A 24,619-nucleotide genomic window follows, 5' to 3' on the forward strand; every position below is an offset into this window, starting at 1 on the left:
GACCCCTCCCCTCTTTATAAGGGGAATTATAACTCCTCTCCCCTTTAAGAGGGGGGGTTTCCATACAAATTTCCTCATAACTCGAGAACTAATCAAGCAAATGGAACCAAATTTGGCATGTGAAAGTTTTCGAGGGCAAGAAAATTTTCTATGTTGAATTAGGACCCCTCCTCACTTTAAGAGGGGGGGCTCCTGTACAAATGAAATACCAATTTCCTCATAACTCGAGAACTAATCAAGCAAATGGAACCAAATTTGGCATGTGTGTGTTTTTGGAGACAAAATTTTTTTTTATGATGAATTGGGACCCCTCCCCACTTTAAGTGGGGGGGGGGCTCCTATACAAACGAAATACAAATTTCCTTATAACTCGAGAGCTAATCCAGCAAATGGAACCAAATTTGGCATGTAGGTGTTTTTGGAGGCAAGAATTTTTTCTGTGATGAATAAGAACCTCTCCCCACTTTAGGAGGGGGGGCTCCTATACAAATGAAATACAAATTTCCTCATAACTCGAGAACTAATCAAGCAAATAGAACCAAATTTGGCATGTGGGTGTTTTCGGTGACAAGAATTTATTCTATGGTAAAATGAAACCCCTCCCTCATTATAAGGGGAATTGTAACTCCTCTCCCCTTTAAGAGGGGGGGCTTCCATACAAATTTCCTCATAACTCGAGAACTAATCAAGCAAATGGAACCAAATTTGGCATGTGAAGGTTTTCGAGGGCAGGAAAATTTTCTACGGTGAATTAGGACCCCTCCCCACTCTAAGAGGGGGGGCTCCTGTACAAATGAAATACAAATTTCCTCCTAACTCGAGAACTAATCAAGCAAATAGAACAACATTTGGCATGTGGGTGTATTTTTTGGTGACAAGAATTTATTCTATGGTGAATTGAGACCCCTCCCCTCTGTATAAGAGGAATTATAACTCCTCTCCCCTTTAAGAGGGGGAGCTTCCATACAAATTTCCTCATAACTCGAGAACTAATCAAGCAAATGCAACCAAATTTGGCATGTGAAGGTTTTCGAGAGCAAGAAAATTTTCTATGGTGAATTAGGACCCCTCCCCCCTTTAAGAGGAGGGTCTCCTGTACAAATGAAACACAAATTTCCTCATAACTCGAGAACTAATCAAGCGAATTGAACCAAATTTGGCATATGTGTGTTTTTGGAGACAATTTTTTTTTCAATGATGAATTGGGACCCCTCCCCACTTTAGAAGGGGGGGTCCTATACAAACGAAATACAAATTTCCTCATAACTCGAGAACTAATCCAGCAAATGGAACCAAATTTGGCGTGTAGGTGTTTTTGGAGGCAAGAATTTTTTCTGTGATGAATTAGGACCTCTTCCCACATTAGGAGGGGGGGCTCCAATACAAATGAAATACAAATTTCCCCATAACTCGAGAACTAATCAAGCAAATAGAACCAAATTTGGCATGTGGAGGTTTTTGGAGGCAAAAATATTTTCTACGGTGAATTAGGATCCTTCCACACTTCAAGAGGGGGGGCTTCTACACAAATGAAATACAAATTTTCTCATAATTCGAGAACTAATCAAGCAAATGGAACCATATTTGGCATGTGGGTGTTTTTGGAGGCAACAATTTTTCCCATTATGAATTAGGACTTCTTACCTTTTTAGGAGGGGGGGGGGGGCTCCCATTCAAACGAAATACAAATTTGCTCATAACTTTAGAACTAATCAAGCAAATGGAACCAAATTTGGCATGTGAGAGTTTTAGATGGCAGAATTTTTTTTCTGTGGTGTATTACGACCCCTTTCCCTTTAAAGAGGGTGGGCTCCCATACAAATGAAATACAAATTTCCTTATAATTTGAGTACTAATCAAGCAAATGGAACCAAATTTAGCATGTAGGAGATTTTTGAGTCTTGAATTTATTTTATGATAGTTAGAGACCTCTCACCCCTGTGGTAGGGGGATATGGACTCTCATACAAATAAAACAGAAATTTTTGCGAAACTCAAAAACTAATCCAACTCGAGAAATTCGAGACTCTTCCATAAAACATTAATCAATAACAAGACCACAAAAACTATCTATAGTAACACTAGATCATTCAGGACGAGCCGGTCGCGAGTGTTGCCGGTGACCCGCCGTCGGAAGCGCCGCCCACTGGGGGGCTTGCAAAACTCGAGATAGTGACAAAGATCATCCGAGATTCATGATTTATGTACAACACAGGTTAATTTGTGGCAATACGAAGTTTGTCGGGTCAGCTAGTATATATATATATATATATATATATATATATATATATATATATATATTGATTATACTTTTTATATTATCTACATGAATATTGCACGTTTCTTTGGTAACAAAACGCGCTACTCACTTTTTTGATAGCTTGAAATCGTCGCAGAAAGAATCTGCTTGGCTGTATGTAAGTTATAAGTATATATTATGCTTGTCTAGCACGTAAGCTATTGATTTACTTGACAAAATAAACGATATTTGCCCCCGCGACGGTTCTGGCTTTGGTTTCGCCCGCGACGGTTATAATTCATCGCGTACGAAAGAGTGGGAAATTGAAAATATGAAACTTAAAGCCAAAACAAAACTCTTGCAGCATTCTAGGCTTTGTTAGTCTTCTACTAAACTGCCGGTGGAAGCATAACTGTCCCATGTTACATTTTGTCATTTTCGACATTTTGTTGTCTAACGTTATAATTATATATATATTTTTATAATATGAATAGAAAACATGGTGTTTATACTAGAAAAACTCGAAAAAATTTGAATCCAATTTGTCCCACTGGAAAAATGGACGCATATTTGTCTCGCTGCATATACCTTTTCATATGAAATGGTTTCAAGTTGTATACAAAATTTAGTGAAGTTTTTCAACATTATCTCAAAGAGGGATGAATAATAACATGAAAACTAAGTCATTTTAGAAAAATCAGTTTTTCAACTTTGAATGCGATTTTCTTATTTTCGTGTTTTGTAACATGGGACAGATATGCTTCCGGCGGCAGTAAAGGCGCGTGAAGAAACATGGCGCGTGAAGAAACATGCACAGAGATCTCATGTTTAGGAAGGCAGTAAACAAGGTCCGGTGTTAGCTGTTGGTTCAATCCACATTTACTCGCGCTGTTGTAGTTGTAGTGTTATAGTCACACACAAATTACAAGATAGGTCACAATTAACTAATAAAAAACACATTCTAGAAGTCCTGCAGAAGATCTAAACTAAAGATCGAAACGTTGGCGTAAAATAAAACAAATCATCCACTGAATTTAAAGACTGAACAGCCAATTCACCAACCTGTTTACTATCGCAGTCGAAGAACCTCCCAACAAAGTTTCATAAGTTTTTCACCAAGTGGCGTTGTATTCGGAAAAGTTCTGTTTTATTATAGTACCATTAAAAACCCGATTTAATCCACCTAGTGGTGAAAGGAACCTTTGTTATACGGTCTTACTTGCTATTTGAGATAGAAATCGACACGTCTTCGGAAAATAATTCATCTATTGGTTGTAGTTGCGTAGTGCGTTGGTTTACATAATATTTTTGAAAATTGAATAAGTTTACAAAATATGAACAAAATAGGAACACTTTTAAATTTTGATGAAAAAAGGATCATGAAATTGCTGAGTAAGGATAAGTAAGTTGTTATTAATCTGAGTAAGTGCAAATAAAAGTAAGTTGTAAGAGGAAATCTTGTCCTTTAACATATACATTGTCTAGTAAAGGTCTAGTTTATAGGCTTTTGAACTATGCATAGTTTCCTGTAATGCCATTCTATTTGAATCACATCAATAGAGTTTTCTTGAATAATTTTCATCAATTTTTATTAACTCACGCTGTTGTATTTTATACAACACGTGTAGGTTTTTCAACGCCATATTGTTATAAAATTACAAATCGTTGTTTAACTAACGTATATTCTTCAACAAACTCATTGTGAGCAAAATATCATAATTATTCAATGCATTAATAATTTAAATTGTTGGGAAAATTTATGCAGCAAAACTATCAGCAAATGTAAAATGTTTAAAATGTATCCGTCTGCTGATAGTCGAGTAATTCGGAGTCAAAATTAGGGTATTCTTTATAATCAAAGTTCTACAGTTCCTAAACAAGCAAACATACAGGTATACTATTTTCAGAAAAGTTGTGTATTTTTACTATTTGTACAATTTTGTAGTTCATGAAAAAGTCATGCAACAATTACAAAAAAAGCAATAATAGAAAAACTGATTTTACAAATTCATATACAATAAATAAGATTTTTCTATCTTCGCTGCAGAGATAGAAGGTTACTGTCTTTAGAAAAATTTCTTGTAATAATATGCTCTATAACTTTGCAGAACACATCAATGTGTTATATTGACACTGAAGAAAAATATTTTTTTATTTCACTTTTAGGGGGATTAATAAAAATTTAAATTCCACCAGACGATAGAGCTTCCAATTTCAAGAAACTCTTCCAAAGGTTCGATAAACCTAAAACCAAGTTTTTCCAGTCAAAACTCTAGTGCACACGTTTTCTTTGGTTTGGGGCTATTGTGCGCGCGAGTAACTGTGTTACAAATACAAATGTTGTGTTCGAGGGTTAATATCTTTTGACCGGCAAAACCAATTCTTATGAAATTTTGCATATATATTCGTAGTCTCAAAACCTCTCGTTTGATATTAAAATAATTGAAATTAGGTAATTTATCTTGGTTAAAATCATTATAAATTATTGTAAATTTTGGTGTGGTGTATACGGTTGCTCATAACTTTCAAATTAAACGTCCAATCAAAAAACCATTCAATAGTGATCTATTAGGATATATTATCTTTCAAATGAGACTAATAGCGCATTAATCGGTTTGGCCACCTCTGAGAAACAGGCGATAATTATTACCTTGTCAAAACAGGTTTTTAATGCATAACTTTTAAACTACTTATTTGTTTTCAATTAAAAATTCCTGGACAATTTAGCTTTAATAAGGGCTTTCATTTGATACTAAGATCGTTGAAATCGGTCATGTAGTTTTGAAGAAACCCGTGTCACGTATTTTTCACATTTTTGCTTATAACTTTTAAACGAAACGTCGTGTCACGAAACAACTCAATAGTGATCTACTAGACAATAACACCTTTCAAACAAAAGTAATAGCGAACCATTCGGTTCAGCCATCTCTGAGAAACAGGCGATAGAAAAAATCATTACATACATACACACACACACACACACACACCACACACACACACACACACACACACACACACAGACATTGCTCAAATCGTCGAACCCTATCGATTGGTATATGTGACTTGGCCCTCCGGGCCTCGGATCAATTTCGTGTTTTTACCTTTGTTATAGTATATAACAAAGGTTTAGAAATTGGTCGAAAAACACGAAACTGATCCGAGGCCCGGAGGGCCGAATCACATATACCAATCCAAATCGGTCAAAATTCGAATCAATTAAAGCAGTTAGCAGATTTTTACAACTTAAGACAAACAGTTTGCCAATTTACTAGAATTTCCAGACATAGTCGAACGCTAATTGATCACGTGTTTTCTAACTTTGACATGGTGCATTCTATTACAGAGGCCGATTGTAAGATTTCTGATCATGAGACAATTTTTATTTCCATCGAGAATGACCAAACCCGTGACGATAAAGTAAAGATAAAATGCTGGAATAGATATTCGAAGCAGGCAGTGTCTCAGCTTGTTTCGAGAAGCTTGGATTTTCTTCCAATAACTGGTGATGTGGACCATAAAGCAGCTGTTCTTACCAACACGCTGAAAGAGTGTACCAATAAGCTTGTTATTGAAAAATATGTGGAACTACATAATACGAACAACTGGTACTCTTTAGATCTGACACGTTTGAAACGGGAAAGAGATAAAGAATACAAGAAGTTTCGTAGAAATAATAATAATGATAATTGGAGTAGATACACAGCCGCACGTAACGTATATTCACGTGCCTTGAAAAAGGCTCGATGTGATTATATACAACGGAAGATTGATCACCATCAAAACAACAGCAAAGAGTTATGGAAAATTCTAAAACAGTTAATAAAATGTAAAGATAACTCCCCGCGCTCCATAACTTTTAACGGTATAGAAGAACAATCGTCGCAAGTAATAGCCAATAAATTTAACAGTTATTTCGTTGATAGTGTTCAGCTGATCAATCAAAGTATTGACTTGGTCAGCGAACCTCACGAAATAATACAGCCGATTTCTAATAATATCAGATTTGATGGATTTCGCCCTATTACTTTTGCAGAGTTGAAGGATATTTGTTTTTCTTTAGAGAAATCGGCGGGTATCGACAATGTCAACGCAAAAGTGATACAAGATTGCTTTCATGTCATTGGACGCGACTTGCTGGACCTTGTTAATGAATCGTTGCAAACAGGGCACGTGCCTAAGGTTTGGAAAGAATCAATTGTGATTCCTATTCCCAAAGTTAATGGGACGGATAAAGCCGAAGAGTACCGTCCTATTAACATATTGCACACATTAGAGAAAAGTCTAGAACTTATTGTTAAAGGCCAGCTAATAAATTACTTAAAGTGTAATCATTTGCTGATTCCAGAGCAATCAGGCTATCGAGAGGGACACTCTTGTGAAACTGCATTAAATCTGGTACTAGCAAAATGGAAAGAAAAAATCGAAGCTAAAGAGACTATTCTTGCTGTATTTTTGGATCTAAAACGCGCTTTCGAAACAATTTCTAGGCCCATATTGTTACAAACTTTGAAGCGATTTGGTATCGCAGGGATAGCATATAAATGGTTTGAAAGCTATTTATGTGGTAGAACTCAGAAGACTCGCTTTGAAAATTTGAATTCTGATTCCCTTGCTAACACACTGGGTGTACCGCAAGGAAGTGTATTAGGGCCTCTTTTGTTTATCATGTATATAAATGACATGAAACGAGTTTTACGGTTCTGTGACATGAATTTATTTGCTGACGACACTGTTCTATTCATTGCGGCTAAGGATCCTAATGAAATTGTACCACATTTAAACCAAGATTTACATTATCTATCGAATTGGCTAAAATTTAAACAACTTAAACTCAACATTAGCAAGACAAAATATTTGATTATTTCGGCCAACTCCAGACCAAACGTAAATGTTGAAATTGATGGTGAGGCAATTGATCGCGTAAACGAAATAAAGTATCTTGGAGTAATCATTGATGACAAGTTAACCTTTAAGCCTCACATTGACAATGTCATCAAAAAAATGGCGAAAAAGTACGGTGTCTTGTGCCGTTTAAGAAATGAATTGACGATTAGCAGTAAAATTCTTTTATATAAGTCAATCATTTCACCACATATAGATTTTTGTTCATCCATCCTGTTCCTCGCAAACGATACACAAATATTGAAGTTGCAGCGCTTGCAAAATAAAGTTATGCGATTGATTTTAAGATGTAATAGATACACTTCCTCATATATTATGCTGGACGCATTGCAATGGCTTTCTGTGAAGCAAAGAGTTTATTTTTTGACAATGGTGTTTCTATATAAAATTCTTAATGGGATGCTGCCTCGATATTTGTGTGATCGAATTGAAAGAGGAAGTGATTTGCATTCGTACAACACTAGAAACGCGAATGATGCAAGAACACCAAATTTTTTGTTTGGAAGATCACAGAACTCTCTGTTGTACAAAGGAATGAACTATTTCAATTCGATGCCTAGACAAATAAAACGTGCAGCAACAATGGCGGAATTCAAAAGGCTTTGTATTTCACACATAAAATCTACTTTATAGTCACAATTCGATTTTTTTGTATTTTTTAAGAAGATTGTATATTTATTTATTTTTTGTATATTTAGTGGATATAGTAAGTTATCATGTTCACTGATGATGATGGATTTGAAATTGTTATTATTATTAATTAAAAAAGTTTAGAGAAGGCTACACATGTTTGAGCCACGCGCGCGAGAACAGACATACACAATCTGGAAATTGAATGATCAGGTTAAAGTCCTGAACAAAGGGTTTGGAGCGGAAGCTGGACAGGCTTGGGTTTGCTTGTGGACTTTGGAACTCGTATACCATCGCTTTGTTGCGGAGTGGTATATCGAGCACCAAAGTTCTGCAGGATCTCCCTCGTAGTTCTAGATCGTTATCTAGAACCAACTCTGACCAGCTTGTGCTCCTAAATATTAGGTTCAATTCCTAATCAAGTCCAAATAATTTTCGGGTTGGAAACGTTTTGGACGAGCCTTGGACAGTTACTGAAATTTTGATATTCGTTTGAAAGTTTGATATGTCTGTATTAGAAGCCAGCTCGTTATTTGCTTTTACCACCTGGCTACATTGTTATATTATAAATATCTTAAGTAGATAAACCGTCCTGCTCAAACCGTTGTAGGGGTATGAGGTGGGACCATCATCATCATCATCAATCGATAGAGCTCGACGAACTGAGCAATGTCTGTGTGTGTGTATGTGTGTGTGTGTGTGTGTGTGTGTGTGTGTGTGTGTGTGTGTGTGTGTGTGTGTGTGTGTGTGTGTGTGTGTGTGTGTGTGTGTGTGTGTGTGTGTGTGTGTGTGTGTGTGTGTGTGTGTGTGTGTGTGTGTGTGTGTGTGTGTGTGTGTGTGTGTGTGTGTGTGTGTGTGTGTGTGTGTGTGTGTGTGTGTGTGTGTGTGTGTGTGTGTGTGTGTGTGTGTGTGTGTGTGTGTGTGTGTGTGTGTGTGTGTGTGTGTGTGTGTGTGTGTGTGTGTGTGTGTGTGTGTGTGTGTGTGTGTGTGTGTGTGTGTGTGTGTGTGTGTGTGTGTGTGTGTGTGTGTGTGTGTGTGTGTGTGTGTGTGTGTATGTGTGTGTGTAGCTCATTTTCTATCGCCTGTTTCTCGGATATGGCTGAACCGATTTATGCGTTATTAGTCTCATTTGAAAGGTATTATTGCCTAGTATATCACTATTGAATCAAGGTTGGTTCGAATCGGATCAAAACTCACTCACTCCCCATTCATTTGCCGATTCAATACATGCAGATCACGGCACGCTTGTATCTTCTTGCGAAAAGAGAACCAAAGACGCAAAAGAATGAGGCGAAAAAACAACACGTGAACCTCTATCGCCGATAAAGCTTTGTGTGTGTATCGCTGCTTGCGTGTGTCATATTTGATTCTCTCCGAGTGAACTGATCGGCGATAATTATCGTTTCCCGATACGAGTGAGTGATGAGTCTTGAACTTCCGATCGAATCACTTGGCGATAATGCAGTACAGCGATCGGAAGAAAATTTTATCGCAAGCAGCAAACACAGGAAACAATCCACGAGCGGCGGGTACCTACGCATAATGTTGAATTGAAATTGGCAAATAGAAGCCGTATACCACTAGCACAGCTGTGTAAACACTAAGATGACCGTTATTACATAAAAATGAGCTTGATAATTTTGACGTAGGACTACGTCTTTTAACATAATAGACTTCATTTTAAAATATTTTACTAGATTTGAAATTGCTATCTTAACGTGTGATTTGCCTTTGCAGGTGGATTTGTATCGAACCGCGTTGGCGGATGCAAAAGAAGAAGAGATGACAATTGAATTTTGAATATTTCTAGTGTGATTTGAGATCACGGATGATGTGATTCGGTTCAGGTCGTAAAGTAGTCATTCCCTCGACGGCAACTTAACCCGGCTCAAAATTTCTCGCCAATGGGCATACAGTGGGATTTCGAATTTGGCATGGTTAGATTTTGGCATGCCTCGATTTTGGCAACAAAAATATCCATTTTTGGCAGCATAAAATATTTTACTTCCAAAAATATGCTTAAATATCAATCAATTTCCGCATACAAACTTTAAATGACGAAAAATTATTGCCCTAAGTTTGTCCATGAAAAAAAGTTTGCGATTTCGAACAATAATATTTTTATTGCCGTAGGACTACGTTTAACCGCAGGTCGCCAAAAACTGACATAGCTCTAGGCGGATTTTATAAACATAAAAAGGTTGCAATCGTTGATTAATAACCTTTAGTCAATTTCTAACGCACTTCCATTAAATTTTTTCATCTTAAAAAAGGGTCTCGATTTTGGCACGGTTTCGATTTTGGCAACATAGGCGACACGCATTTGTTGCCAAATTCGAAATCCAACTGTATTTTGCAAAACAATTACATACAATACAGGCTGCGATTTATGTTCATTGCGGAAGTGTAATTGATGATTTTTATTTACTTTATATGAGCAATCTGCCCTTTAAAACTTTAAAAGGACGTAACTAAATACAACTTACTTACTCAGCAATTTATTGTAAAAAGGATCTATCAAAGTTGAAAAGTGCTTAAATTAAGTAAACTTTTTCGTTTTTAAAATAATTTTAGATTTGTATTTTTTTCGTTTGGCGTTTAGGTTGACTTTTTCTAAGGCCCTCTCCCAAAAATCATTGTTTTGCCAAACTTATTTTCAAACAACTTTTGGACAACCAAATCGATTTTAATGATTTTACTACCAAATAAATGGTTTTGTCATTCTTTATATTTAAATGTCAGTCCAAGTTATATGGAATAAATTGTAAAGCGTCGACTAACAGTTGAATTATGTTCCCAAGATGTTTCGAGTTCTGTATCAAATAACATGTAAGATGGTACAGCAGAGGTTCCTTTCACCAGCAGGTGGATTAAATCCGGTTTTTTAAACGAATTTCGGAATTTACGCGGTTTACGTGATTTTCGGAATTTACGTGGATGTGCTCAAAACGTCTTTTTTATACGTACCTAGGTTTGAAAATTACAAGGTTTACGTGGTTTTTACGCGAATTCACGCGTTTTTCTAATCGAATTTGGCAACAAATGCAGGTCCCCTATGTTGCCAAAATCAAAACCGTGCCAAATCGAGACCCTATTTGGATATGAAAATATTGACTGTAGATGCGTTAGAAATTGACTAAATATTATTAATCAACGATTGCAAGTCCGCCAAGAGTTATCCGTCCGGTGCAAGTAAGTTTTTGGCAACCTGCGGTAAGACGTAGTCCTACGGCAATAAAAATAATACTGTTCGTAACATTCATTGTTTCGTCATTTAAGGCTTGTATGCGGAAACTGACTGTTATTTAAGCATATTTTTTGAAGTGAAATATTGTATGTTGCCAAAAACGGATTATTTTGTTACTAAAATACCAAATGTGAAATCCCACTGTATAATGGCCCTAAATTCACAGAGGTGGTGATATGGATAACCAGAATAACAGTGTATCAACACAACTGAGTACGCAAAACGGTTTTATAAACGTGCAGTGCCATTCAAATCTTTGCTTTCCACGCGCTACCTCGTTCTTAAATTGCAAAACTTGCTAAACATTTCTTTAATTCAGCCATAATATTTTTTGCAAACATTTTACTAAACAGCAAGTTGCTGCCTTGTATTTATATTAAAACAATATCAGACATCACCATATCCTCCATTCGCCAACACAATCGCAACAAAAATATCCATAACCGAAAAATCTTACATTTTTTACCAATCGAAAAAAGAACGATAATCATCCAATGATCGCAATCCTTTCTCATCTGCGAAAATTATCGCCTGGCGATCCTTTTCCGTGATATTTACACACAGAGCGAATCACGAGAGAGTGAATCGCATTCCCCATGGCGCGTATACGTTCAGGATACAATACAGAGAGAACTAACTCACAGGATTGCCGATTGTGCTCACACACGGAGCAGCATCGTACGATGAATATAGCAATACACTGATAGACGATGTTGTTTCATATACCGAGAAAAAGTTGAATGCCACTCGCAGTTTTCTCGCGGATCACCAACCCTGCTATTGAATTGCTTCGTGGTCCAATGTTTCGTTTAAAAGTTATAAGCAAAAATGTGAAAACTACGTGACACGGTTTTCTCCGGAACCACACAACCGATTTCAATGATCTTAGTACCAAATGAAAGCTCTTGCTAAATTATAAAAATTTTCAGGAAGTTTTATTGAAAACAAATAAGTAGTTTAAAAGTTATGCTTAAAAACGTGTTTTGACAAGGTAATTATCGTAATGTAATTATCGCCTGTTTCTCAGAGATGGCCAAGCCGATTTATGCGCTATTAGTCTCATTTGAAAGGTAATATAGCCAGAGAGATCACTATTGAATGGTTTTTTGATTGGACTTTTAGTTTGAAAGTTAAGAGTAATTGAAATTACACGTTAAAATTTACAATACTTTATAGCGCTTTTAACCAAGATAATTTATCTAGTTTCAATTGTTTTAGTATTAAACGAGAGGTCTTAACACCGCAAATGTATTTACCAAATTTCATAAGGATTGGTTCTACTGGTCAAAAGATATTTAAAAATGATTGATGAAATTTATTCAAGAAAACCTTAATGACCAAACCTTTAATTGGACTAAACATTTAAAACAGAATAATATAGTAAAAATTTGTAATTTTTCAACGGATGTTTCTTTGCAGCAGTTAATTAATAAAATATAGCACATTTTCTTACACTTTTAGGGTGACCGTGAATCCACCTAATAGGGTGACACAAATTTTTGTTTTACATGCGTCCAAAAAAAAAGCGTCTTCACAAAAATTCTAGAACACTAAAATAAGCAACTTTGCTGCATATAGTAACTATCTGTCTCTTACTGGTTGCGAAATTTAATGATTTGTTTGAAGAAACCACTTTTAAAGCAAGCAAAGCAAAGCCATGGTTGTAAACGTCCTTCAGAACTTGACCCTCCTTTATCGACAGACTTCGCAGCCGGTTATTAGAGTACAGGAAAATTACGGGGCTAGGGCAAAGATCCTGTTAACTCTGTAGCGATACCGATCAGTCGAGATTCGAACATACAATGACTGGCTTGTTAGGCTAGCATTGTAACCCGAAGCTAACAGCCACTTTAAAATCAGATCTGCTCAAAAATTCGGTATACGATGTTTTCATTGCTTTCCTATATTCTATAAAGTAATTTATAGCTTAAAATACACTCTGAAAATTGTTTATCGCTAGGATGCATATAGATGATAACTAGCACAGCGTTAACAAACAGTTGAATTAAATTCCGAAGACGTGTCGATTTCTTAATGATCATTTCCAGCTCAAAACGCTAAGCGCAAAAAGCCAGTTTTTACTCGACTATTTTCGATTGGAATTGGAATTTGAATGTGAAAATAGTTTCTTTCTAAACCTAATATTTGACGAGCAGCATTCCAAAAGGTCTCTTTGCGACTCGTCTCTTACGGTTATTACGGCGGCATAAATGCACTTGAATGCGTCTATTTTGCATGAAACGGTTACTGGTGTTATTGGAAAGCTTATCCTTTAGAATAATTGGGTTGAAATCTATTTATGCCGCCGTAATAAGCATAAGAGAAGAAACGCAAAGAGAATCTCTCATTTGCTCATTGGACCTTTTGACATGTTGGTCGAGATTTCCAGGTTTATCTGTAAGTAAAACATAAAAAGGTTTGACAAAACGGGTCTTTTTTTAAAAAGGAGGTACTACCACTAATCGTACCACTTATGGAGGTATCAATCGGCACCAAATCTAAGATTTTTGCTTTCTGACCTAAAATGAACAATCTGACAAAATTTGGTTCAAATCCGTGAAAGTCGATTACACGGTTATCGGATCAGGTATCAGGTATCAGCATCTTTGGCTCGAGCAGCACGTTCCTCACAATCATGTGGAAGATTTGTGCCTTGCCCATCTTGCCCGTGTCATCATTTACCTGATGAGGACGGGAAGGAAAACAGGAGGAATAGGAAGGGGTGGATGAGGAATTTGGACAAACACAAACATATATATACCGAGAGATTTTTGTACCCCCGAGGGGATACTGCAATCCTTGGTAGTTAACTTATCAAAAGTACACCCCCTGGGGGGTATACTCATGATAAATAAGAGCTTATAGCTCAATACCGCTTTCGGTAAGGAACATCAAAATGTCTCGTAATTTTAGTTTCCTAAAATCCGATTCATTTAAGACGTAGGATCCAAAGATCCTATGACGCAATTGTGCTACTGCAGGACAGTTGCAAATTACGTGATATGGTGTACCGTAGTCGGATTCACATAAATTACAATGAAACGATTCAGCTCGCTGAATCGTAGCCATATGATAATTTAGTCTGCAGTGACCAGTCAGTGATCTGACAAGAATACTGCAATTTACCTTTGAGTGTTGCAAAAGAAATTTCGCAACCTTCTCACAAGGCTTAACAATGAAACTTTTCGTTTGACGACAAGTTTCAAGATTTTCCCAATAACGTACATGTTCAGATGAAAACCAAGATCGAATCTTTTGTTTTATCCAACATGCCGCAATTGGTAAAGCAGGTTCCGGTCCGAAAACCGACTTTTCTGCTCCAGATCTTGCTAGTTCATCAGCCCATTCATTTCCGGTTATACCAGAATGGCCAGGAACCCAAACCAGATGAACGGCATTTAGAATGCTTAGTTCTTCTAATTGGGTGTGGCAGGCGATGACTGTTTTAGATTTAGAATTAGCCGCACAAAGGGCTTTTATAGCGGCTTGACTGTCAGAACAGAAGTAGATAATCTTGCCTATCAGTTCTTTCTGAAGTGCAAACTGAGCTCCGCACATAATTGCAAAGATTTCAGCTTGAAAAACGGTGCAGTAACTACCCAACGAATAGGATTCCTCCAATTCCAGCTCACGGCAGTAAACACCAGCACCCGCGCGACCTTCGTACAAGGAACCATCGGTATAACAGACCACATAGTCGGAAATTTTCCTTTCCATGTAGCCTGACATCCAATCCTCTCTAGGAGGAAAGTCACTTGAGAAAGTCCTATACGGGAAAGTACGCATGAGCGTTACATCGCTAGGAGCAAGGGCAAACTTGTCCTCAGCAACAATTTGCGACCACAGTCGAGTATGACCAGTGGAACCGTCCACAGACTGCCAAAGGCCAATCGCGTGTAGTCGATAAGCACATATTAGTGCCTCTTGCTTCAGGTGGAAGTGTAGAGGTTTAATATTGAAAATAGCTTCTAGGGCGGCAGTAGGAGTTGTAGTAAATGCACCAGACATTGCCATTAAACACATCCTTTGAAGATGGTTTAGCTTTGTCTGGACAGTCACAACTTCCCCTCTCTGCCACCATACAAGACAACCATACGCCAGTATTGGTCTGACAACGACCGTGTATAACCAGTGTATGTATTTGGGTTTAAGCCCCCAAGAGTTGCCAATTGCTCGTCTACATTGCCCAAAGGCCATGCACGCTTTTTTAATTCGGAAGTCAATATTTGTAGACCAGTCAAGCTTGGAGTTGAGAATCAACCCCACGTACTTCACTTCGTTCACAACATCAACATCCGAATCGTAAAAGCGCAGAGCGCGAGCTCCATTGGTATTTCTACGTCTTGAAAATAAGACGATAGATGTTTTGCTCGGATTTACCGAAAGTGCAGTTTCTCGGCACCACGTTTCTACGACACGTAGTGCCTGCTGCATTAAGTCAAATAATGTGTTTATGCACTTTCCAACTACTAGGATGAGATAGTCATCCGCAAAACCATATGACGGATAGCCTAGACCATTGAGTTTCCTCAATAGGCCGTCCGCCACAAGGTTCCATAAAAGAGGCGAGAGAACGCCACCTTGTGGACATCCACAAACACTTTGCTTCCAAATGCTTGCTTGCCGTAAGGACGAAAAAAGCAATCGGTTACTAAGCATTTGTTCTATCCACTTTATGATTATTGAAGGCACATTATGATAACGAGCAGCCTCCAAAATGGAAGCGAAAGATACGTTATCAAACGCGCCTTCAATATCCAAAAAAGTTCCTAAGCAAGATTCCTTTTGTGAAAAAGCAACCTCAATTTTATCCACCACATCATGTAATAAAGTGGTTGTAGATTTGCCACTTTGATAAGCATGTTGTGCTGAATGAAGAGGAACTTCTACTAAGCTTGTTTCGCGGATGTGGTGATCAACAATCCGCTCAAGTGATTTAAGCAAGAAAGACGTTAGACTGATTGGTCTAAAACTTTTGGCTTGCTCGTATGTCGCGCGTCCACCTTTAGGAATAAACTTAATGGTTATTTCACGCCATTGAGTTGGGATGTACCCAATAGCAATACTACACACAAACATCCTTCTCAGAATGTGTTTGAAGTACTTGAATCCTTTTTGCAGTAGAATAGGGTATATTCCATCTGTTCCAGGAGATTTGTATGGAGAGAAGCTGTTCACGGCCCACTCAATCGCTTCAGTTGTGACAAGTCTCCGAGCAAAAGCCCATGAGTCTAAGCCACCTAAAACGATTTCTGGATCGTTTCGAACTTCAGGTTCCACACAGCCTGGAAAGTGACTATAAAAGAGACATTCCAGGATTTCATTGTCATTCGAACAGTATTCACCGTTCGAACTTCGAATGTTATTAACCTGATAATCTTTCGATTTTGACAGTATTTTATTAAGTCGACTTGCCTCGCCGAAACTGGAAACGTTGCTACAGAACCTGTGCCAGCTCGTGCGTGCTGAAGATCGTAAAGCCTTTGCATAGGCTTTCCGGGCCTGCTTGAAAGGCTCCACGCCATCCCTCCGACGTCTATTCCAGGCTCTCCTGCATCGTTTCTTTAGTTCCGCGAGATGAGAGTTCCACCATGGTGTTCCTCTAGTCGTTTTAATAGTTTTTAGTGGGCAAGCTACTTCAAAAGCTTCCGCAATAAAAGATGTTGTGACATCTACAGCCACATCCAAGTCGATCGATGACTCAATCGTTGGTTCGAATCCTTGAAATTTCGTCGCCAGTTCCTCCTCAAAGAGTTCCCAGTCAGAAAATCTCGGATTGCGAAATGTTGCAGCGTTCAAGGAGACACCCAAATGATCAAAATATATAAAGCAATGATCAGATATTGGTGTCTCATTTGAAACATGCCATTGTGCCAACTCATGACTGATCCTGTTAGAGCAGAGTGTTATATCTAACACTTCCTCTCTACCAGCTCGTATGAAAGTTGGACAATTGCCAATGTTGAGTATTCCAAGGTTGGTACCACTCAAATATTCCATCAAATCAGAGCCTCTCAGATTGATATCCGAGCTGCCCCAAATGATGTGATGGGCATTGGCATCACTGCCTACAATGAGCGGAAGCCCACTAGATTGGCAGTATCTCACCACATTTCTGAAATCGTCGCTGGGAGACGGTTCATCGTGTGGTAAGTATGCAGAACAGTAGACATAGCGCCTATGGACATCATCCACGACGAGTTCTACTGTGACTGCACAAATATCTCGAGTAGTCAACTCAGAGATAAGGCATGCACTAATTGACCTATGCAACAATATGCATGCCCTGGGCATCAAACGAGGATTTGTCATACCAGTTTTGCTGAAAACAGCAAAGTTCTGGTTTCCAATATCTGTCGAATGAAAGTACCCCTTGCGAAAATATGGCTCCTGGACCAATGCGATGGTGACAGAGCCATTAAAAAGTTTTTCGCATAAATACAAATTTGCTGCCCGTTTGTGTTGAAGATTTATTTGTGCGACTCTAACTATTTGACTAGCGGAGTATATGCACAAACAATCTCCAACACAGATCAGACAGCAAATTGTAAGCGAAGCCAATTAAGTTGGCCAGAACGCACTTGGCGTAAAACCCATAAGGGAAATTGGGCAGGACTACTATGCTGTTCCCACGAAACGCAAGGGACAACAAAGATCGACCGTACCAGAGCCCCGCATGGCACAGTAGGGGCAAGATGCCCAAAGCACTCCGTTCGCGACTGGCATGTTTTCACCCCTCCAGCCATTCAGTCATCGGCACGGAGATAGACCTTGACTTAGGGGCACCTGATTTGCCGACTCCCGGCAGGATCAGGTCCCGTGGCTCAATTTTTGCCCAAACGTACAATTCGGCACCAACCGCCAAAGGGCGTAAGTGCAGATTGTGTAAAACAGACCGATTAAGAGTCTCTCTCTCTCTCTCTGTGCTAAGCCAGCTGAGAAAATAACTCTCTCCCGGTGTGCTCACACCCCGCAGCCGCGCCCTCCGAAAATCCTGCGCCGAACTGCACGATTAGGTAGCCGGAAACCACACGGCGAGTGTTCCACCTTCTCTGTCTGCATACGACAACCAAAGTTGCGTACCACCAGGTGCGCAACTCTGGCTACCGTACCCCAGCCGGCACCTCGTGGAGGTAGAGATAGGAGTTAGAAAACAGAGGTGATATATTTGCACATGTTCACTCATTTGCCAGCCTTATCGGATACCCCAGTTATCGGATACTTTGTATGTGTTGATTCCAATAGATAATTTTGAGATTTCACAACTGAATAACTTGAGAACGGCTGGGCCTAAGAAACAGTTTATATAAGAATTTAGTTCAAAGTGATGCGTATATAATTTGACTCTGTCAGTTTTATGAAAATTACAAATTCAAATACAAATCAAAAATAATATTTTAACTGAAAATGCCAATGTCAAATGACATATAAGATGGTATAACAAAGGTTCCTTTCACCACTAGGTGGATTAAATCGGGTTTTCGACCAATTTTTAAACCTTTGTTATAGTATAACAAAGGTAAAAAGTCATGAAACAAAAGATTATGAGTTGCTGTGAAATCATGACTGAACTTTCATATCAGGTAGCACAAACTCGTGAATAATAATTCATGATCTTGTGTTACGTTGTGTTGTACCACAAGAAGATCGTGATATCATAATTATTATTCAAGCTGTATTTTCATGAAACATAAGAAAAAATCCTAAAATCATGAGTCATTTTGCTCATTTTGAAGATTGAGTTTTGACGTAGGACTACGTCTTTGTTTACTATACTAGGATTTTGTAGCACTTTGTGAAAACGAAAATAGAAGTCACGGTGCTCCAAATAGCATTATTATCAAAAAAAATTCTCCATAAAATCCGAGTATATCAGTCGATTTGTATTACTTCCCACCATCTTCAGTCAAAATTTAAAAAAAAATCGTAGGCACAGTTTTGGAGAAACGGCCATTTAATGTCAAAAAGGGATAAATCTCGTAGAAAAAGACAAAATACATACCGTGTACCCCCGTTGGTATGACCTTCTTTAATCTGAACATTTTTAATCTGTACCCCGGTGGTATGAATGCGTTCACATTAAAAACCGATCAAGCGTCACACACAATTGACGTTAAAGTTGACCGGTAAATTAAAAAAAAGCAAAAAATCTTAATGCGTTTCCACTTGCTCAGGAGCTTTGACAATATAGCTCATATGCAACTTACCTCTCTCTAGCACTCAAAATAGACCATTTTAGTCTAAACTGCTGAGCCAATTTCGTCTTCTACAAACCGAACCTTTAGAATTCGCGCATGTTTGAAATGTTTTCAAAACGTTTGCTTTCGTCAAATCAAAACAACAAGTTCATAGGGTGCGCGTCTTGCGCGTGTGTGAAAATGAATAGAGTTACCAAATATTCAGATTAAAAATGAACTCGCCCAATCTGAACGAGCTTTTTTTCATATTAGCGGGGGTCGAGTGTATACAATACATGCTCCACACCGTGGAAGTGTAACGTTTGAATGAAAGATTTCAAATGCTAATAACTACTAAACTACTGAACGAAACTGAACAATTTATATGTCGTTGGATAGATAAAATGACCAGTAATTTTTAATTTTTAGGGGGGTAAGAGAGCAATTTTAGGAGGGGCTCCTATACAAATGAAACACAGACCCCTCCCCTCTTTAGGAGGGGGAGCCCCCATACAAATAATATTCAAATTTCTTCATAACTCGAGAACTACTCGAGCAAAAGGAACCAAAATTGTGGAGGTTTTAGAAGGCAGGAATTTTTTCTATGGTATAATGAGACCCATGCGTCTTTTAACAGGGGGGGATTTTTCTCATGGTGGATTAGAACCTTTGCTTTCTTTAAGAAGGGGAGATCCCATACAAATGAAATACAAATTTCTTCATAACTCGAGAACTAATCAAGCAAATGGCACCAAATTTGGCGTGTGGGGTTTTTTGGAGGCTTTTTTTTATTTTAAATTTATTTATTTTATGATGCTTTGAGTAATTTCTATGTTTCAAAGGTTGCAGGCATTGTACTCATGAACCCCCGTCCACGTATTTTCAAAGCCACCATTGCATTAAATGAACAAATTGAATCTGAATATTTCGCTATTCTCATTTAAACATTCACTTAAACAATGGCACTCACAGATTCTTATAAACATACATATGCCAGAAATGCAATTTACATTAGTCTTTGATCTGATGGTCTGATACCGTGGACCCCCGTTCGTTTGACCGTTTTTAATCTGAACACTTTTTAATTTGCACCCCGTTGGTTTGCACGACGTGCAAATTAAAAATGGTTCAAATGTCATTCTCAATATGACATCATTTGCTTATGCAGACAATGCATAAACACGATTTGTTTGTACTAATCTAGCATGCTTAATCTGTTTCACATTGCGTTTTCCCAACGAATATGGTAAAAATCCGGTCGGATAATGAAATATTCGCTGCTTGCAACTGCCAACTGATTCAAACCACAAAAACAATAACAAAGAGTAGGGCAGCCAGTTCGCACAAGCTCCAGCATATTTAGGGTTACCAGTTGTTCAAATTAAAAACTTACCCCGTTAGTTTGCATGAGGAATCGTTCAAACTACGTCTCCGTTTCGTACAACCCTTAGGGCTGTATGCCTTGTAGTTTTTGCAATATACAAAGAATTACCGGGTTATTTTCCATATTCATACAGATTTTCGGTGAAACAAACTGAATTTTGCGTAAATCTGTTTCCCGTACCTCACTCTGCTATATGATATCAGCGATCGCTCGCTTGTAAGTATGTGGTCGTTTGCTTGCAAGATATTGTGAGTCAAAAATGAAACGCCCGTGCCACGTCAGTTCGTCAGTGATGTTACCTCACGTGCTTTCAGTAGAAGAATAACAAGGATGCTGCATTAGACTTAGTTTTAGATTTAATATTCAATTGTCAGATGAATCGACCAATATACAATACAATACAATGAGCAGATTTAGAACTATGTGATAGAGTAATGTGCAACGAATAATACATAAAATATTTTTCAGAAATGTCTTGATAAAGATCCTGCCAAACGCTGGTCATGTGAGCGGCTTGCGATGCATTCGTACTTTGAAGATTACGTTACCAGACAAAAAGAAATAGAGCAAACCATTACACTCGAAATCCAGAAGCAAAGTAGTCGAGAATCGAAATCAAAATTATCCAACACATCCTTGCCACAGTTGCCGGCTACCCAGGAATCCAGAGTACCACAGAAAAACCAATATCTTCGTTCCGATCATCATCTCCCAACGATTTAGTTACCATAAGTAACTATTATTTTTAAAATAAACGATCAATCAGCAGTTCTATCGTTTGCCTAATATGGTTTCTAGGAAATTCATCTTATATATGCAACCGGGCAAAAGTTATTAGTTTATTTATCTATCAATCAATTCCCATTTTACACTAATAAAATTTCCCTATATAAAAGACGACGTATTTTTGTAAACTAAACTTGATACCTATACGAATTCCTTGACATCTAATATTATAATCATCTTATTTCGTCTGCAAACAATACCCCTGACGGGATGCCATGCTTTCGTGACAAGAATCGCAGCTCGCTTCCTACTCGCTTTCTACAGTCAACCAAAAAAGTATTCGGACAGCAGCGCATAAAATTTTCTTTTAGAAATTTTGCACAGTATTTTTGCAAAGAAAGGCAACACCTATTTTTTAAAACATTGTTTAACTAAAGCATATTTATATGCACATCAAAAATTCGGGGAAAAGCTTTCCGTTTTGAAGATAGGGTACATACAGTTAGAATTCCTCAAAAATGCAGCCAAAAAAGTATTCGGACAGTTAACTATTAGTTGAAACAAATGTCCTTTCTCGCTCAACTACTACCTTGTAGGACCATTTATATTCTTGATGACCTGTTTTAATCTGTTTGGGATAAAATTAACAATTTTTCAAATATCCCTCTGTGAATTGCTGACCATTTTTTTACAAGAACTCGGTTTAAGTCATTGTGATAAGAAATCGAATGATTTCTCATTTAGAAATGAGATTATCTAAAAAGATGTTCAAAAGGGTTCAAATCTAGACTGAATGCTGATGTTTCGGTAGCTCTAGGACAATTATATGGTGCCTACCGCTTACAATTATCGACAGTATGTTTAGATTCAACATTCCGGTACAATATGTATGTACCACACAATTACAATTTTGCTTTAATTAAACCTGAAATTATTCAGATAGTTGAGTTTACATTTAGTTCTATCCAAAAGTATATATCTTTGGTGCCTCGGAGCTTTCCAAGCACCCCAACAAGGTATGACATCAACAACCCTTATGCAAGAATAACTAAAAGAGACGGGTTACAAGTGAAAAATTACTCGTCAGCAAGTAAACAAGCAATGCGGTTAGTGTCATACCTTGTTGGGATGCTTGGAAAGCTCCGAGGTAGCAAAGATATATATTTTTGGATAGAACTAAGTGTAAACTCAATTATCTGAACAATTTCAGGTGAAATTAAAGCAAAATTGTAATTGTGCGGTACATACATATTGTACCGGGATGTTGAAACTAAACATACTGTCGATAATTGTAAGCGGTAGGCACCATACAATTGTCCTAGAGCTATCGAAACATCAGCATTCAGTCTAGATTTGAACCCTTTTGAACATCTTTTTAGATAATTTTATTTCTAAATAAGAAATCATTCGATTTCTTATCACAATGACTTAAACCGAGCTCTTGTAAAAAACCCGATTTAATCCACCTAGTGGTGAAAGGAACCTTTGTTATACGGTCTTACTTGCTTAGAACTTGAGATAGAAATCGGCACGTCTTCGAAACATAATTCATCTATTGGTTAACGTTGCGTGGTGCGTTGGTTTTCATTAAATTTTTGGAAATTTAATAAGTTTACAAAATTTGAACAAAATAGCAGCACCTATAAATTTTGATAGATCCTTTTTTCATGAAATTACTGAGTAAGGGTAAGCTGGTTGTTTCTAATTTGAGTAAGTGCAAGTAAAAGTAAGTTATAAGAGGAAATATTATTCTTTAACATATACATTGCGTAGTAGTTTTTGAACTACGCATAAATTTCTGTAACGCCATTATTTTTGATTGACATCAATAAAGTTTTCTTGAATAAATTTCATCAATTTCTATTAACCTTCGATTACTCACGCTGTTGCATTTTGTACAACATGTGTAGGTTTTTGAATGCCATATTGTTATAAAGTTACAAATCTCTGCTTAACTAACGTATGTTCTTCAATTACCTTGTTATGAGCAAAATGTCATAATTATGCATTAATACTTTAAATTGTTGGGCAAATAGATCAGCATAAACTGACATCACAGAAACGAAGCAATCAGCATGTGAGTTGTACCGCGATTGGCCCTGGAAGTTTCTCTCGTTTCTTCATATGTAAAAATGGTGTCTGTATGCAGCAACATAATTAGCAAATATAAAATGTTTAAAATGCATCTGTTGGTAGTCGAGTCATTCGGGGTCAAAATTAAGGCTTTTTTTTAATCAAAGTTCTACAGCACCTAAACAAACAAACATAGAGGTATACTATATTAATCAAAGTTGTGTATTTTTACTATTTATACAATTTTGTAGTACATAAAAAGGAATGCAACAATTACAAAAAGAGCTAAAATAGAAAAAACTGATCTTACAAATTCATATACAATGAATAAGATTTTTCTCTCTTCGCTTAATAGATAGAAGGTTACTGTATTCAACAAAATTTCTTGTAATAATATGTTCTAAAACTTTGCAGAATACATCAATGTGTTATATTGAAACTGAAGAAAAATAATTTTTTTATTTCACTTATAGGGGGATTAATCAAAATTTAAATTGCACCAGACGATAGAACTTTCAATTTCAAGAAATTCTTCCGAAGGTTCCATAAACCTAAAACCAAGTTTTCCCAGTCAAAATTCTAATGCGCATGTCTTTTTGGCTTTGGACCATTGTGCGCACGAGTAACCGAATTACAAAAGTCGGGGCGAGTGTTGGAGGGTTAATATCTTTTGATCGGCAAAACCGATTCTTCTGAAATTTTGCAGATATATTTGTAGCATTAAAATCTCTAATTTGATGCCAAAATAATTCAAACTAGATAAATCATTTTAGATGAAATCGTTATAAATTATTGTAAATTTTAATGTGTTGTATTCAATTGATCATAACTCTCAAATTAAACGTCCAATCAAAAAACAAATCAATAGTGATCTATTAGGTTATGTTACCTGTCAAATGAGACTAATAGCGTATAAATCGCTTTAGTCATTTCTAAGAAACAGGCGATAATTATTACCTTGTCAAAACAGGTTTTTTAAGCATAACTTTTAAACTGATTGTTTGTTTTCAATAAAATTTATCCGAAAAATTTAGTGTTAACAAGAGCTTTCATTCGATACCAAGATCGTTGAAATCGGTCGTTTGGGTACGGAGAAAATCGTGTCACGTAATTTTTACTTTTTTACTTATAACTTTTAAACGAAATGTCGGACCTCGAAACAATATGCTAGTGATATACTAGGCAATAATACCTTTCAAACAAAAGTAATAGCGAACAAATCGGTTCAGCCATCTCCGAGAA

The 24,619-nt window shown here is 37.2% G+C and overlaps 1 protein-coding gene across 1 annotated transcript in view; it reads left to right on the plus strand.

Moving 5' to 3' along the window:
• Positions 1-21,458, plus strand: part of LOC128734200 (cyclin-dependent kinase-like 4) — a 240,134-nt gene extending 218,676 nt beyond the window's left edge. The window contains exon 7 of the mRNA XM_053828267.1: positions 21,047-21,458. Within this exon, the coding sequence (XP_053684242.1) occupies positions 21,047-21,301 (255 nt within the window). The 3' untranslated portion in view covers positions 21,302-21,458. The remainder of the gene's footprint in view (positions 1-21,046) is intronic.
• Positions 21,459-24,619: the final 3,161 nt, after the last annotated feature.

This window comes from Sabethes cyaneus, chromosome 1, assembly GCF_943734655.1.
Source record: "Sabethes cyaneus chromosome 1, idSabCyanKW18_F2, whole genome shotgun sequence".
Taxonomy (NCBI): domain Eukaryota; kingdom Metazoa; phylum Arthropoda; class Insecta; order Diptera; family Culicidae; genus Sabethes; species Sabethes cyaneus.